This window comes from Amblyraja radiata, chromosome 11, assembly GCF_010909765.2.
Source record: "Amblyraja radiata isolate CabotCenter1 chromosome 11, sAmbRad1.1.pri, whole genome shotgun sequence".
NCBI lineage: Eukaryota > Metazoa > Chordata > Chondrichthyes > Rajiformes > Rajidae > Amblyraja > Amblyraja radiata.
The window spans coordinates 19516479-19533585 of record NC_045966.1 but is presented as its reverse complement, the minus strand read 5'-3'; the positions used below and the strand labels follow the sequence as shown (position 1 = coordinate 19533585).

At 41.5% G+C, this 17107-nt stretch overlaps 1 protein-coding gene across 2 annotated transcripts in view; it reads right to left on the bottom strand.

Annotated features, from left to right (window-relative positions):
• dnajc18 (DnaJ heat shock protein family (Hsp40) member C18) overlaps positions 1–17107 on the bottom strand; it is a 29212-nt gene that overhangs the window by 4865 nt on the left and 7240 nt on the right. For both annotated transcript variants that reach the window (XM_033029463.1, XM_033029464.1), the window contains exons 4-6: positions 10400–10585; positions 6702–6811; positions 3058–3167 (exon numbers count right to left, since the gene is read on the bottom strand). In XM_033029463.1, the coding sequence (XP_032885354.1) occupies positions 3058–3167; positions 6702–6811; positions 10400–10585 (406 nt within the window). The remainder of the gene's footprint in view (positions 1–3057; positions 3168–6701; positions 6812–10399; positions 10586–17107) is intronic.

Genomic DNA, 17107 nt, shown 5'->3' with positions numbered 1-17107 from the left:
ACAGAGGGCTCTGGAGGCCCCGACCACGGGTGAACATCAAAGGACATCAAAGAGGAGGATGACTGAACTTTAGGCCTTCCCACACAATGGGAAACTTTGATTCCGCTGTGTGGGGATGTTTATGTTAAAGACTATCGTGTTCTGTGTTCTTTTTTATTCGTATGGCTGTATGGTAACCCCAGATTCCACTGTACCAATTGGTGCATGTGATATTAAATGTCTCTTGAATCTTTGAATCTATGATTCATTTTAACATATCTAATTATGGTTTTTCATGTAAATTATTTAAATCTGTTTTCAAAATGTTTTAAATCAAAATCTCAATTTGTCTGACAACCACTGATTATGTAGACTGCATTCAACCTTGATGTCATTGATAAAAGGAACTTAAGCATCATCATTTTCTCTCAGCAACAATTTCTCTAAGCACAATTTAGACAAAACCTGTCCAAGGTTCAGTTCAAACAAACAAGAGCAGTCTTTAGGCAAATCTAGTAATCTATGAGACATTGTAAATTACTTACCAACTTTCAAATTACATTACTTGAATGCATTTTCTTCAATCCTTTTTTTATTTTTAGTTTAAAATGCAAGATTTAAAAAAAACCCATTTAGATGCAAATATATAAAACTGCTGGTACAAGGAAACAGATGACACCCTTTGCGATTGCTTTAAGTCGGTGGACGAGTCTGTATTCAAGATGTCTGAGGCTAATCTAGATGATTATGCTACAGCTGTCACAGACAATCTGTGTAGGGGACTGTGTACTGAAGATGATGATAAATTTATTCCCCAACCAGGAACCAGGCAAGGTCCACTCCCAGGTGAAGTCCAAGTCTGCAGCATTCAAGTCAAATGACCCAGAGTACCAGAAATCTATCTACCACCATCACAGTGCCATTATGAATGCCAAGAGGGAATTCCAGACCAAGCCGGAGTCTCAAAGTAATGACATGCATACCCGTAGATTGTGGCAGGGCTTGTACATTATAACAAAGGCGGGCTGTATCGCTGGCAACAATGGGTCCCTCCCTGATGTACTCAATGCATATTATGCCTGCCTTGAACCCAAGGTTGGTGTGGAATGCCACCTGCCTCGGCAGTCTCAGGAGCGCCTGTGCCAAAACCGACTTTACCAAAAGTGAATGTGCGGAAAGCAACTAGTCTGGATGAAGTCACTGGCTGCAACCCCAGGACCCGTGTGGATTAGTATGCAGAGGTATTCATAGACACCTTACATCTTACCCATTTGAAAAAGACCACTATCATCCCAGCGCCGAAAAAAAAGCTAGAGTGCCTTAATGCATATCGTTTGGTGGGTTTGATATCCACTATCATGAAGTGCTTTGAGAGACTGGTGATGGCGCACATCAACTTCAGCCTCCCAGCCAGCCTTGATCCATTACAATTTGCTTACCATTGCAACAGACCCAGAGCAGACACTTTCTCCCTGACCCTAAATTAATCTCCGGAACACCTAGACCACATGTTAGACTCCTATTTATCAACTATAGTTCTTCAACACAATTCCATTCAAACTCATCTCCAAACACCAGCACATAGGAATCTGCTCCCCCCTCTCCTACTGGATCCTCGCGTTCCGAACCCACAGATCTCAATCAGTGAGGATATGAGCAACACCTCCTTCACAATATTTGTTGACATTCAGTGCCCCACAAGAATGCCAAATTCTCAATTTCCTACTGTGCTTCCTATACACACAACTCTATGGCCAAATTTGGCTCTAATTGCATCTACAAATTTGTAGACGGCACCACTGTGATGCGCTAAATCATGAACAATGATGAGACGGAGTACAGGAAGGAGATAGTCAACTTAGTGACATGGTGTCAGGACAATAAACACTTCTCCTTCAATGTCAGAAAGACAAATAAACAAATTATTGACTTCATGGTGGAGTACATGCCCCAATCAGCATCAATGTTGTCGAAGTGAAAATCGTTGAGAGCTTTAAGTTCCTTGGCGATAATATTACTAATGATCTGTGGTGGATCAACTACTTTTATGCGACAACCAAGAAGGCAATCCAGCATCTCCAAGAAATAGTGCAGCATTTTGTGTCCATCTTCGGTTTAAACCAGCATCTGCAGTTCCTTCCTACACAAGTCACACCTACGCTTCTACTTCCTGATGAGTGCGGAAATTCAGCAAGTCTCGAGTGGCTCTTACAAACTTCCACAGATGTATCATAGAAAGCATACTGCCAGGTTGCATCGCAGCTTGGTTTGGGATCAGCTCTGCCCTCGACCAAGAGAAATTGCAGAGAATTGTAGATGTAGCTCAGTCCATCACACAGACCAGACGTCCCACCATTGATTCCATCTACACCATGCTGCCTCAGAAAAGCAGCCAACGTAACCATCCTGGTCATTCCTTCTGTCCCTGCTCCCTTCTGGCAGAAGGTACAGAAGCTTAAACTCTGGACCTGAAAACCAGACTCAGGAACATCTTCTTCCCCTCTGTTATCAGGCTACTGACCAGTCCTTCCATAAACGAGGATACTGTCTATGGAACTGATGCATTACAGATTATTTAAATAATTTTGATTCACCTCTACCCCATTGAAGACATTGGACTGTCTATGGCACTGATGCGCTACAATGCTGAGAATTATATTCTGCACTCTTTACAGAGTGAAACAGCATGGAAACAGGTCCCTCAGCCTAACTTGCCCATGTTCTCCTTTCCTCTGGTACTCAAAAAAAGCTGGAGAAACTCAGCGGGTGCAGCAGATCTCTAAGAGGTCTGAAGAAGGGTTTCTGCCCGAAACGTTGCCTATTTCCTTCGCTCCATAGATGCTGCTGCACCCGCTGAGTTTCTCCAGCTTTTTTTGTGTACCTTCGATTTTCCAGCATCTGCAGTTCCTTCTTGAACACTTCTCCTTTCCTCTGTCTGTTGTACTTATGAATTTGACTTGATTGTATCCATGTATGGTATATCTGATGTTTCTGCAAAACAAAGCTTTTCATTGTACCTTGATACATGTGACAATAATAGACCTAAACAAAAATGATTGAATTCGAAAACAAACTTACGGTTTGTAGTGAAGACTATAAGGAGGATTGGTCACCATCAATTGTGCAACTACCGACACAAGAATTAATAGAAAGATTGGTAATAGCTGCAGAAATGCAGAATAAGTACCCTGCGAAATGTGAGAGGAAAATGGTCAGATATTTTAGATATTTGGGGAGTCAAGGAATATGATCTTTACCATGAATAAACTTAATGACTCTATGGAAGTTCTTACAATTTGCATTTTACATTTCTCGCCAAATCTACCCTAGTTTTTTTATTCGTTTCTATTTCCTTTTCAATGCCTTAATCCTCCTTTGCAGAATTCTCAAATTTCTTAATCATCAGGTGCAGTGATTTTTATAAGTCCTTTCGACAAACTCATCTATACTTTGTGAGAAATAATTGATGCACTGGCATATTACGGGTGTCGGGGGTTATGGGGAGAAGGCAGGAGATGGATTTGGGGGGGAGAGAGATCAGCCATGATTGAATGGTAGAGTAGACTTGATGGGCCGAATGGTTTAATTTTGTTCCTATCACTTATGAATTTATGAACTTATTTGGAGCAGATGCCATCATACCCTGTTACTACCTTCATAAAGCTATGCAACATCGAAACAGGTCCTTCAGCTCAACTTGTCCAAGCCTACCAAGTTGTGCAACTAAGCTAGCCCCACTTTCCAGCCCCTGGCCCATATCTCTCCAAACCTCTTTTCATCCATCTACTGGTGTAAGTGTATTTTAAGATGATAACTGTACTACTTCCACTTCCTGTGACATCTGGTTCCATATATGTATCATTCTCTGTGTGAAATAATTTGACAAATCTCCTTTAAATTTTCCCCTCTAGCCTTAAACCTAAAACCTCTAGTTTGAGCCTCCCCTACTCATGGAAAAAAACTATGGCTATTCACTTTATCTATGCCCTTCGTGATGTGATATACCTCTACAAAGATCACTCCTCAGCCTCCTACAGTGCATGTAAAAGACCCAGCCTATCCAGCTTCATATTTTAACTTATACCCTTTAGTCCTGGCAACATCTTAGTAATTTATTTTGCACCCTGTGAGTTTAATAACATCCATCCTGTAGCAGAGCAACCAGAACTATACACTGTACTCCAAATATACCCTTACCGCCACAACTCCTGTATTCCATACCCTGACCAATGAAGGCAAGATTGCCAAACTCCTCCTTCAGCACCTTATCTACCCATGTCATCAATTTTATGGGACTATGTCCTAAACTATGTACAGGTGCACAACCTTTTATCCGAAAGCCTTGGGACCAGACACTTCTCGGATTTCGGAATTTTTCGGATTTCCGAATGGAAGATTTTTAGCGTAGATTAGGTAGGTAGCGCGGGCGGCTTGAAAAGTCTGGAGCGGCTGCCTCCTCCCCGGAGACCGGGGAATCATTGTAAATCATTGCTTAAATGTTAGTCAGTTAGTTTGGAGGGATTTTATGTGGTGGGGGGGGGGGGGGGGGTGAAGGGGGAAACTTTAATTCTTAGTCCCCTACCTGGTCGGAGAGGCAGGGAGCGGGCAATGCCTTGCCGGGTCGCCGTGCAGTAAGCTCCGGAGCGCTGTGGCCGCCGACTCCCAATATCGCGGAGCTGGGGCTGCGGGCGTCCGGCTGCGGGTGGCGCTGGTTGGAGCTCCGACCCCGGCAACTCTACCCCTGGCTGCGCGGCGCTCCAAATCCAGCGCCGCCCGCGGCCGGACGCCCGCAGCCCCAGCTCCGCGATGTTGGGAGTCGGCGGCCACAGCGCTCCGGAGCTTACTGCACGGCGACCCGGTAAGGCATTGCCCGCTCCCCGCCTCTCCGACCAGGTAGGGGGACTAAGAATTAAAGTTTCCCCCTTCACCCCCCCCCCCCCCTCACATAAAAGCCCTCCAAACTAACTGACTAACATTTAAGCAATGATCTACAGATGTTTAAGTGTCTCCACGGTCTCCGGGGAGGAGGCAGCCGCTACAATAGTACAGACCTGGGTTGACCGTGGGTCGTTTCGGGTCAAGTTTGGCGCCAAACGCGAGCTTTGGTGTGCATACGACATCCTGGAAAAAATGTCCGGTTTTCGGAGCTTTTCGGTTTCCGGAACTCCAGATAAAAGGTTGTGCACCTGTATTCCTAAATCATCTCCAGGTCCCAACCATTTACTATTAAAATTTAGCCTTGTTTTTTCTTATCAAAATGCCACACCTCGCATTTATCTGCATTAATCTCCATCTATTCCCCAGTTCACCAGAAACTACTATGCCCCAGTTGATGAAGACCCCATTATAATCTTAGATAACCTTCTTCACTATCCATAATATCACAATTTTAAAATGACATCTGCAAACTTACAATCCATGACACCTATATTCATATCCAAATTGTTCAGATAAATATCAAACAAAAATGGACAGTGTGGCTCTCAACCTGCTACAGGTTTCCAATCTGAAAAAAACCTTTCCCATCACCCACTGTCGCCAACCTCCATGCTAATTTTATGTCTAATTAGCTAGCTCACTCTAGATCACATGATCTAACCTTCCAAACCTGCTTATCACAGGGTACCTTATCAAAGGCCTTGCTCCAGTCCACATAAACAACGTCCAGCACACTGCTTTCATCAATATCTTTGGTCACGTCTTCTAAAATCTCAACCAAATTCGTGAGACATAATTTCCCCCACACAGAGCCATGCTAATTATCCCTGATCAGCCATTGACTTTCCGAATACATGCACATCCAGTCTCTCAGAATCCCCATCAATAGCTTTCCCATCACTGTTGTTAAGCTCACCCAACTGTAATTCCTAGGCTTTTCCTTCTAACCTTTTCTTAAATGGAGCTTATATTCACTGGAATTTGGAAGGATGGGATCTTATAGAAACATATAAAATTCTTAAGGGAACGGACAGGCTAGATACAAGAAAAAATTTCCCGATGTTGGGGGAGTCCAGATCAGGCGTCACAGTTTAAGAATAAGGGGTAGGCCATTTAGGACTGAGATGAGGAAACACTTTTTCACCCAGAAAGCTGTGAATCTGTGGAATTCTCTGCCACTGCATGTTTTCAAAAGTTAGATATAGCTCTTAGGACTAACGGAATCAAGGGATATGGGGAGAAAGCAGGATCGGGATACTGTTGAAAGGCGGTGCTGGCTCGAAGGGCTGAATGGCCTATTCATGCACCTATTTTCTATGTTTCTATGAGGCAGAGCCTCCCACCCTACATTCTTTTGGCACCTCACCCATGGCTATTGATGATACAATATCCTTTGTTTAAAACTATCTCACTCCCCAGTTCTTTAGCAGGCAAAACGCCAAATAATTTATAACAAAGGCGGCATAATTTTCTTCTTTTGTCAGTAGCAATATTCAAGCAGAGAAGGTGAGGCAAATCCTACTGCTGTAGTTAATATATTTTACCAGATTTAAATTCATGATATCCGCAGAGGTTTCATCTGCAACGTATGACCAAAGGCACTCAACGTGAAATTGATTTTTTTAAGCATTAATTTGCCTTTCCTATTTAGGAATAGAGTGCTTTTAGGGTTTAATCCTAACAATGAAAAGACTGTATCTATCTACAGACAATTAACCGTACAAGCCACTTCACTTCTTCGTGCTATGAAATCTCACCTCAACCTCCTAAAAATGTAACACTACCTGGATTCTGTGCTCTGGCTCTTCCTCTTCTGCCCTTTCATTCATGTGTCGGCGCCGACGGTAAATATGGGTGTATGTTGTACCTCCGTTTGTATAGGCATGAATGTTACCTGATCAAAATACAATCACAGGTATGCTACATCAACTATTTTAAACAGATAATAAAATCCAACTGTTAAAACTGATTTAAATATGTAAATTGCTTCAGAATACATATTTACGATAAATTCACAATTTTTAATATATACACAATTTTTTTTAAATTATAGCCACAGATTTTGAATTTGCATTTGATATGCTCTATTTATTGGTGCTAAACATTCCCAATAGATACCTTGCATATATTGGTATGTTTATACTACCTTCTGTCTAATTTTCGAAAGCACAAGGCAAGTTTTGCAACAGCATCAAGATCTATGCTTTATGCCTCAGCACTTAGGTATGCTCTCACACGACTGCTCCAATCTTTTGGATGGAGAATACTTAAAATTCTGAAGTGAATGCACAAAGTAATAGTTGCAAAAGGGAGAAATATTAACCCAATCCTATTTTTCTCCTCAAAAACGCACGGGGAAAAATCTGAAGGCTCTCTTGGTTTTAGTCACCATCGTTCCTTTTGGCTACTTCTAGCTATAAAGATTTAAATATTTTTTAAACTTCCAGCTACAGATCTCAAATTTAAAATCTATAAACCGCAACTATGTGTTTAGAATTCTTGTTTCTATATTGAGATGCTTTCTTCTTCTTCTTCAATGGGGAGGGAGGGGGTGGAGGGGAGGGGGTAGGGGAGGGGTGGAGGGAAAAGGGGGTTTAGGGGAGAGGGGGACGGGGAGAGAGAGGGGGGTAGGTACATGATACTCTTTATAAGTTATGAAACATTGCTTCACTAAGAATAGTGATTTTTTGGGGAAATCTTTATCCCTATCACTGCTTTAAACATTAAAATCATTTTTTTTTAATTTTTAAAGAATGTTAAATGATCTGCAAGTCAAGTTAAGCCATTAACATTGAATAAAGCAACAGGCTTGAGGGGTTGTATTTCTAAAACCTGCTCTTATTTTTGATGACATCCTATACTTTAAAAGATTTGTTAATAGGTCTGCTATTTAAAAAACAGAAAATTCACCTTTCTATCTGACACATCTAAAAAGGACTTTTGTTCTCAAAATTAATTGGTTCTATTACACCTAGTAGAGATAGGATGAGAATTGATAATCAGAGTCTGTAACGGTTGATAAATCTATATTTTACTCAATTTCTTGGGTTTGTTCAATCTCAAGAAAGATGGAATTTCCCTTCATGCTCTAAGCAACACAAATAATCTAAGGAACGGCAGCCTGTTTCTACATCTATATTCAACATTTTGTATTACCTATGCTTAAAGTCCCCTTGCACTTCATTTAAATTTTTTTTAATGAAGTCCAACCAAATGAATGAATCAAATCTTCTTTAACTGGATTATTTTTTTCGTTGATTATTGCACAATTATTATTAATCTTGTGCGATTGCATATTAAAACTCAAATCTATATTTCAATGAGTTATGACAGAACAGAAGTTTTAGGAGCAAAACAGAAAGGCCACACGGAGTTAGAGTTTGAAGCAACGGGTGATTTGTTAAACTGGTGTGCACTAGAAGGCCACACAAGCCTTCAAACTTTAAAAACTGTTAAAGTACAAGATAAAATATCATACAAAACAAACAAGAAAACAAGGTACGTAATTACATTTGACAACAGTGAGAAGAACTGACTGGAACAGTAACTTGTCAGCTCTGGTATCTGTGTTTGTAACCAGTCCATAACACAACAGCTGCCAGATAATACATCTTTTGATTCACAACCCATAAACCAAAGCCTTGGTTTAGAATTGCTGATTTCTGTTAGCATTGATTAGTTTAATGGTTTAAGTCACCAAACATTGGATTTATAAAATCAATATTAACAGTGAAAATGGCAAGTAAACATTTGTGTAGATTCACTTAAGAGTGCAGTGCGCTGAAATTTCATATGGAAGGATCCACAACACTGTAATAAGATACGTCTCTTGAATTCTGTCAGTATTTCCTGATAGGCATTAAATCATACCAATTTTTTTAATACAATTTTGTCATAAAGATGTCACACAGAAAAATGTATTGCATTTCTGAGTTTTGTAAACCCAATGCCTAAAATGACAAACATTTCCTCTTTCCTGTGTAGCTATGATTATTCTAAACATAATGGTTTGATTTTTACTTTTTGTAAATCAGGACTGACAAATCTAATTTCTCCTAAAAGCAACCTAGTCACTTCAAAACCAAAGATTGCCTGAACAAAGCAAGAATTTTCCTGTCACTGGATTTTTATATGGAAGACTGACTTTGAGTTTTATTACCAAATTTGTGGCTAGCAAGAAGGGAATGTCTTCTATTTACAAAGAAGCATTCATGAATATAAGGTAGACAAAAATGCTGGAAAAACTCAGCAGGTGAGGCAGCATCTATGGAGCGAAGGAATAGGCGATGTTTCGGGTCGAGACCCTTCTTCAGAGATGAATATAAGTTCTTTAGTCACTTCTACAATGTAGGAATAACATATTTAAATTTATTACAAAGATTTAACAAACCATTGTTACCAGAATGTGCCTGGATTAAGGGCTATTAGCTACTAGGAGAGGTTGGACAAACTTTGATTGTTTTCTCTAGAATACGGGAGGTTGAAAGGAGACCTGATAGAAGTATATAAAATTATGAGCAGCATAGATAGGGTAGATGGTCAGAACCTTTTTTCCCCCAGGATGCCAATATTAAATACATGTGGGCTTAGCTTTAAGGTGAGAGGGACATGGGATAAATGCAGAGCAAGTTTTTTTTAGTTTTTTTTAATAAACACAGAGGGTTGCAAGTTCTTGAATGTGCTGCCAGAGTTGATGGTAGAGACAGATATGATAGGGTCATTTAAGAGACTTTTAGATAGGCACTAGGATTTGCAGGGAGTGGAGAGATATGTATTATCTGCAAATAGATAAGAGCTAGTCTTGGCATCATGCTCGGCACATATATTGTGGGCCGAAGGGGCTATTCCTGTGCTGTATTTTTACTGGTTCTGTAAGCGAAACAGAAGTAGAAGAGGCCATTCGACACCTTGACATTGCTTGCCCATTCAATGAGATCTTAGCTCACCTTCTACCTCACCGTCCACACGAACCCCATCCTCCTCAATCTAATCATCTATCAGCCTCTGCTTTGAAGACATTGATTGCGAGTCCCCAGGATAAGAATTCCCAAGATTCACCACCATCTTGGTGAAGAGGCTCCCGTTCATCTCTCTATGTTGTAAGCAGCAACATGACAATTAACTTGAAAAGTTTTAGAACGATAAACTGAGGTATAAATTTTCAATAGGACACCTCAGAGTATTCATGTCCACTTCAATCAGAACTAGTGGATAGTTAATCACCTCATCTGAAAAGAGGCAGGACTGACAGAGCAGTAATCGTCTGTATTTCATGAGTGCCATACCACACTGTGGTGTTCAAATCTGACTGAAATGCACAACTCAGAGGCATGTTTTGTTGCAAGTAAATGGGGGAAAAAACTACTGCCACATTTTCATGTGACTGACACCAACTGTTTTACAAGAGGTTATATGAAGAGATCTCATTACCAATGTGATTATTATGTACAAACTAATCTTTTTGCACAATTGTAATACCAACCTGTTGGGAACCTTCCACCAAAGAACATGTTGAATACATCTTCAGGTGTTATATCTGCTTCAAATTCCCTGTAATGGCTTGAACTGTCAGTGTGGGAAGTGCGGAAGGTTGTGAATTCCTCTTTACGTTGATCATATTGTTTTCGTTTTTCAGTATTGCTCAAAATCGCATATGCATTTCCTATTGCTAAAACAAACATGCACAACTTTAGTTTTAATATTTGTGTACTGATTTTGCCAATAGCTCAGTCTTGACCACTGTTTAAAAAACCTATAAATATTGTAAGTTTTGTTAATAATGACACAACCAAAACATTAGACTATGCATTCAAATTAGACGAAATACCTTTAGTTGTTAATTAATTTTTGGAACACAAGAACCTCTGCCCTCACTCAATGATATCAGAGCTACTCTATGATTTCACTCCATATACATGAATTTGTCCTTCATCCTTTAATACCTTAGCTTAATAAATATTTATTTGTCAGAGATTAGAAATTAAACACTAAAATAGCCGTGAATTTAAACTTCCTCTATATATTAGTTCTTTACTAATCCTTTGGGTTAAGAGACATTTCACCTTCAATTATTTTCTGCACTGTTCCTTACACTTTACGGATCTACATCAATGGATCCCCAAGACAATGTCATTGCTGGTAGCTTTCCACCATTTAAAAAGTACTCTACTCTGTCTTTTCTTGGTCCATAATGAATCGCCTCACATTGTTGACAGTGGAATTCATGTAACCACACTTTTGCCCACTTGCCTAGCCTCTCCCTTTTTGCAGTCACCTACACTGCTATAGATTTGCATCTATAGCAAATATTTATGGCTTTCTATCCCTTCACTCACATAATTAGTAAATGGTAAATAATTGAGACCACACAGACATAGCGGGCCATTATCATGTCCGGCCAATTGAAGTATTTGCCCTTTATTCTCACCACCTCCAATCAGTCACCTAACTTCCTTACAAGTTTAACAATTTGTCTTCAATTCCATGAATTTAGATGTTGTTAAAAAAATATTAAGAAGAACCTTAGCACAAGCTTTCAGGACATTCATAGAATTTATCTTGTCTATTACTTTGGTAATTTCTTCAAAAACTTCCAATCAAGTTCACCAGGCAACCTTGTTCTTAATATCATTTTGCTGGGACTCTCTGTTCAACTCAAAGTTTTAATTGTTCAATTACACTATCATTGGTTTACTGATTTTAATGACAAATGAAGTCAGGCTACGTATTCCAGGTTAATGCCCATATCTCGCTTAATCATTCTAGAATAGTGGATCACACAAGCAATTTTCAAAGCAGAAGGTAGGGTTCCCGAATCAAGAGAATTTTGCAAGATTATATTTAGGGCAACTGCAACATTCTCACCTACTTCCTTTATACCCTGGGATGGAAACATCTGGTCCTGGGGACATTTCATTATTTTCGTCACAAATGTTATTTGCTTACATTAATTTTGTTGTGTCCCCGTGTTTGATTCAATATTGGCTTCCTTGGGATGTCCAGCAGCTTGCTATCCTCTTCCTACACTGTAAATATTGATGCAAAGCAATTATTCAATATGTCTGCCATTGTCTTGTTTTTCATTAATATATTGCCAATATCAATTTTAACAAGGGGCATATGGCTCCTGACCACCCATTTTCTCTCAGTTGTAGAGGTAGTAGATGCTGGTATACTTGAAACATTAATAACTGCTTCACGTTTCCCCCTATCAAACACTACATTGACCTTGATCATTTTATGATGGCTATTAGATAAACGCTCACACACTGAGACTGCTGACTAAATCAGGCTTGAAATTAAAAAGTACAGCCTTCCAGTCATGTTCAGAATAATTTTGTGCGTATAAAGTATTTTTAAGGAGAAACACCCTCCTCCTGCTATTCCACACCACCACGAGCGAACTGCTAAGTGGCTGATATCCAGTGAACAACGAAAAAGGGAAAATGAAAGGAAGGGATCAAGATAGATTGGTTTATGCATGACAACCAATCATAATAGGTTAGCATCACTAACCCCACCTTACTGTACCATTTATATTAACACCCACTTCCTATACTGCTCAGCTCTGGAAGCAGCCAGGATGCTCTGACAACTGACGATCTACTGTACTGCTATAGTTTGCATAACGATTAAAGATGATCTTGGATTACATATCGTGTGAATCTCTTGTTTACAATAATAAAAAAAAGTGGGAAATGAAAATGTTTGCAACTACAGGTTATAACCTGGGTTATACTTTCTGAGGTTTTTTTTAAAAATTATTTTTATTTTCAGGTCTAGAGAGCAAGTGCAAAAGGAGACTAATTGGGTAACACTTTCCAAGAGTTTGCAGGGAAATATGATTAAATGTTGACAAAGCGTTCAAGAGCATTCACAACTTTGGGCAAAAAAAGTGGTCCATTCTGTATGGCAAGAGATCAACTACATTTCAGAATGGAAAAGATGCTATCAAAAATGTAGTCCATTGATAAAGTCAGAAAGATTTACAATGGAGACACAATAAGTGATGCTGCAAAATTAATTTCTAAGGTTACTGGAAAAACAGAAGCTTTGTCAACTTTCAGGCACATTTTGGATACTTGGTCAAAGAAGAATTGTACCAAAGTAATATGATCAGAACTATTCATTAAACATCAGGTTGGATATATGGACAGAAATTTTATGCATATCCATTTAATCTTCGTTTACCCGAGTCAGTTTAACATCGCTTGAAATTGTAATGAAGGTGAGCAGCTGGAACTTAAGTGTCCTTTACTTTTTACAAAGTACATTTTTATAAAGGTCAAATTTATATTGTCAATGTTAGTAAAGATTCGAGTAGAAACCATTCCCCCCTTTGATCTTAACCTTCAAGAATTATGAACAAACTAATATCAAAATATAATCCAATGCAGGAAAATTGCAAAATTTGCCACACTGGGGACTAGTGGTGCCAGATGCAGGGACCCATCACAGATAATTATCTCTCCACCATCAAAGATCTTCAAGAAGTGTTTCTTCAAGAAGCCAGCTAATATTAAAGACCCCCGCCACCCTGGCTATGCTCTCATCGCTGCTACTTTGAGGTGGTGGTACAGGAACCCTAGAACCATTATCTCCAGTTTCAAGAACAATTTCTTCCCATCAACCAGCACTCTTGAACCACACTGCACAACACTCATCATAACCAAACAAAGCAACAAACTACTATGGACTTTTTATAGATTGTACTATGTGCTTCAACGTGCACTATTAGAATCTGGTTATCTAGTATAGTATAATTGATAAATTATTTGGATTATTGTATATGTATTTGTGTTTTTGCATTAATGTGCCTGTAAATTTGCAGCAAGAATGCCATTGTTCTGCTCCCAATGCATATGATAATTAATAGGCTGTGGGCCGAGCATCAAAAATGTGTCCAGAAATAAACTTTCGTGATCCATGTCTCGGAACTACATGAAATTTTGCACAGATTTAGATAAAATATAATTGAGAAGGAAGTCATAACTCGTCAAAAGTTGCACATTAATTAATTAAACTAATTCAAAATTAGATAAAAAAAGTTAGCGCCATCGAGTGTCCAATACTCATATTACACCATGGGAACCTATTTCCGTGTTGCAGTCTATTTAAACTATATATTATTATACTATATTAACTCGCCCCCCTTCCAGAACTGCCCACGGCTGGAGATGGAGCCGCTTTGGGACCGGCTGCGGGCTCCGTATATGTGGCCGCTCAGCGAGTCCACCTCGGCCAGCATGCCCTTATGGATCGTCATGGTGATGATGGTGGGGAGCAGCACTGCTCTGCACGCCGCCCGGGCCGCCTTCAGCATCCCCATAGCGCCGGCTCCATCAGTCCGCCCACTCGCTCGCTGCAACACCGGCCTACCGATAGCCCGACCAACCACTCGTAGCACTCACCGATCTACCAACAGCCCGACCGACCCCTCGCAGCATCCACTGTCGGGCCGACAGCCCGACCGACCCCTCGCAGCACTCACCGGCCTACCGACATCCCGACCGATCCTCCACAGCATCCACCAGCCTACCAACAGCGCGACCGACCCCTCGCAGCATCCACTGTCGGGCCAACAGCCCGACCGACCCCTCGCAGCACTCACCGTCCTTCCGACATCCCGACCGATCTTCCACAGCATCCAACGGCCTACCGATAAGCCCGACCGACTGACCCTAACCCTAACCCTGACCCTACCCTTGACCTATACATTTGTTATTTATCATTTTTGTTTAACAGTTCACATCATAACTTCATAAAGATAAATCAATTGAAAAACAAAATGATCAGCAAGGTGAGCATTACCTTTATCCTTGGAAACCTTGCTATTGCTATGGATGTAATGAGGAGGCAGCCATGATCCCAGAGTCCTTGCTGCCTAGCGACCATAAAACAAAGCTAACAAAGCACAAGTTAAAGTTTTGAATTGGGGCAAGGTCAACTTTGATGGTAATAGACAGGAACTTGGTAAAGTTGATTGGAGTTGGTTGCTTGCGGACAAAGAGATATTATCTGAATGGTGGCCGATTATGAAAAGGGGAGATGCAACGAGACCTGGGTGTCATGGTACACCAGTCATTGAAAGTAGGCATGCAGGTGCAGCAGGCAGTGAAGAAAGCGAATGGTATGTTAGCATTCATAGCAAAAGGATTTGAGTATAGGAGCAGGGAGGATCTACTGCAGTTGTACAGTGCCTTGGTGAGACCACACCTGGAGTATTGCGTACAGTTTTGGTCTCCTAATCTGAGGAAAGACATTCTTGCCATAGAGGGATTACAGAGAAGGTTCACCAGACTGATTCCTGGGATGTCAGGACTTTCATATGAAGAAAGACTGGATAGACTCGGCTTGTACTCGCTAGAATTTAGAAGATTGAGGGGGGACTTACAGAAACTTACAAAATTCTTAAGGGGTTGGACAGGCTAGATGCAGGAAGTTGGTCCCGATGTTTGGGAAGTCCAGAACAAGGGGTCACAGTTTAAGGATAAGGGGGAAATCTTTTAGGACCGAGATGAGAAAAACATTTTTCACGCAGAGAGTGGTGAATCTCTGGAATTCTCTGCCACAGAAGGTAGTTGAGGCCAGTTCATTGGCTATATTTAAGAGGGAGTGGCCCTTGTGGCTAAAGGGATCAGGGGGTATGGAGAGAAGGCAGGTACAGGATACTGAGTTGGATGATCAGCCATGATCATACTGAATGGCGGTGCAGGCTCAAAGGGTCGAATGACCTACTCCTGCACCTAATTTCTATGTTTCTATGTTCAGAAAGTTAGATTCATTCAAAAGTGTGATGGTGAGAGTTTAAAGCATGCATGTTCATGTTAGAATGATAGGCAAGGCAACTGGGAGTAAGAAATCCTGGATTACAAAATAAATTGAGGCTCTGGTCAGGAATAAGGAAGAGGCATGGGACAGGTAAAGGCAGTTGAGGTTGTGTATCCTTGAAGGTTTACAGCACTGAGGAGCATAATTATGGAGAAATCAGGTGTGCAAAAAGGGGCCAGGAGTTGACTGGAAAATTAGATTAAGGAGAATCAAAAAATATTTAATGTGCATTAAGGAAAAGCGAGTAACTCGACGTCTTGGAGGCCGAAGGTTAGGTTGTTAGCCAAGAAAGATAGACTTGACTATCCCTCAGTACAGCAACATCAAGAACGATGTTGCTGTACTGAGGGATAGCCAAGTCTATCCCTCATTGCTGGCAGCTGATGGGAAGCGGTTGTAAAGTGGGACGCGGCTGTAAAAGGACAGCGCCGTTGGGAGGGGAGAGTTCCTTTCACAGCGTGTGGCGAGTCAGGCCCGGGTCAGCACGGGCAGGAGCATTGAGAAGGAGGGGGTCGGGGATCATGCCAGCAACTCACTCACCGCTGCCGTGGCATTCCAGGCGCAGAGCCACCGCATTGTGGCCGGAGAGGGAAACACCCGTAGTCAGGATCGAACACTCAGCACCTTCTGCCGGCCCGCCCGCCAGTCAGCCGCGGTGTCCTTTGGCACAGGCGCCACCGGCAGAGGTGGTGGTTGGCGGGTAGCTACTGAGCGGAAGGCTGGCTGCTCTGTCCTGGGCTCTCTCTCTCTCTCTCTCTCTACACTAGTTCCGGGGCAGGCGACCTGGATGCTACAGCCAGTCCCGGGGCAGGCGACCTGGGAACTGCAGGCATTCGCGGGGCACGCAGCTGACCTGGGTGTCACAGCCAGACCTGGGGCAAGCGACCTGGGAATTGCAGCTAGTCCCGGGGACGCAAGGGATCTGGGAACTGCAGCCAGTCCCGTGGCACGTAGACGATGTTGCCGACCCCTGGACTAAACCAAACCCTTGATCCTGTCACGCCATCCTTTTTTCAAAATTTAGCAACTTAAATTGGGGATGCGGCTTCATTGCCAGGAAATACGGTAGCTCAAAGAAATGTACTTACCGCATTATTTGTACACAAACTCCATTCTTCTCGCTTTGTTTCTTAAGATACTCTTAAGATAATGACAATCTATGTTTGAAATACCCACCAAGAAACATGCGCTGCGCATGCGCAGTACGATGCTGTGCAGCACAGGCACGCATGCAAAGGCAGAATTTCAGCTGCCTTTATAGACCGTTGTCATTGAAGGCTTGAAGCAGTGTTCGACAGCACGCAAGTTGCACATACTTTCGCGTGTTACATGTACTGCGGATGAAAGGCAGGGAGAATTA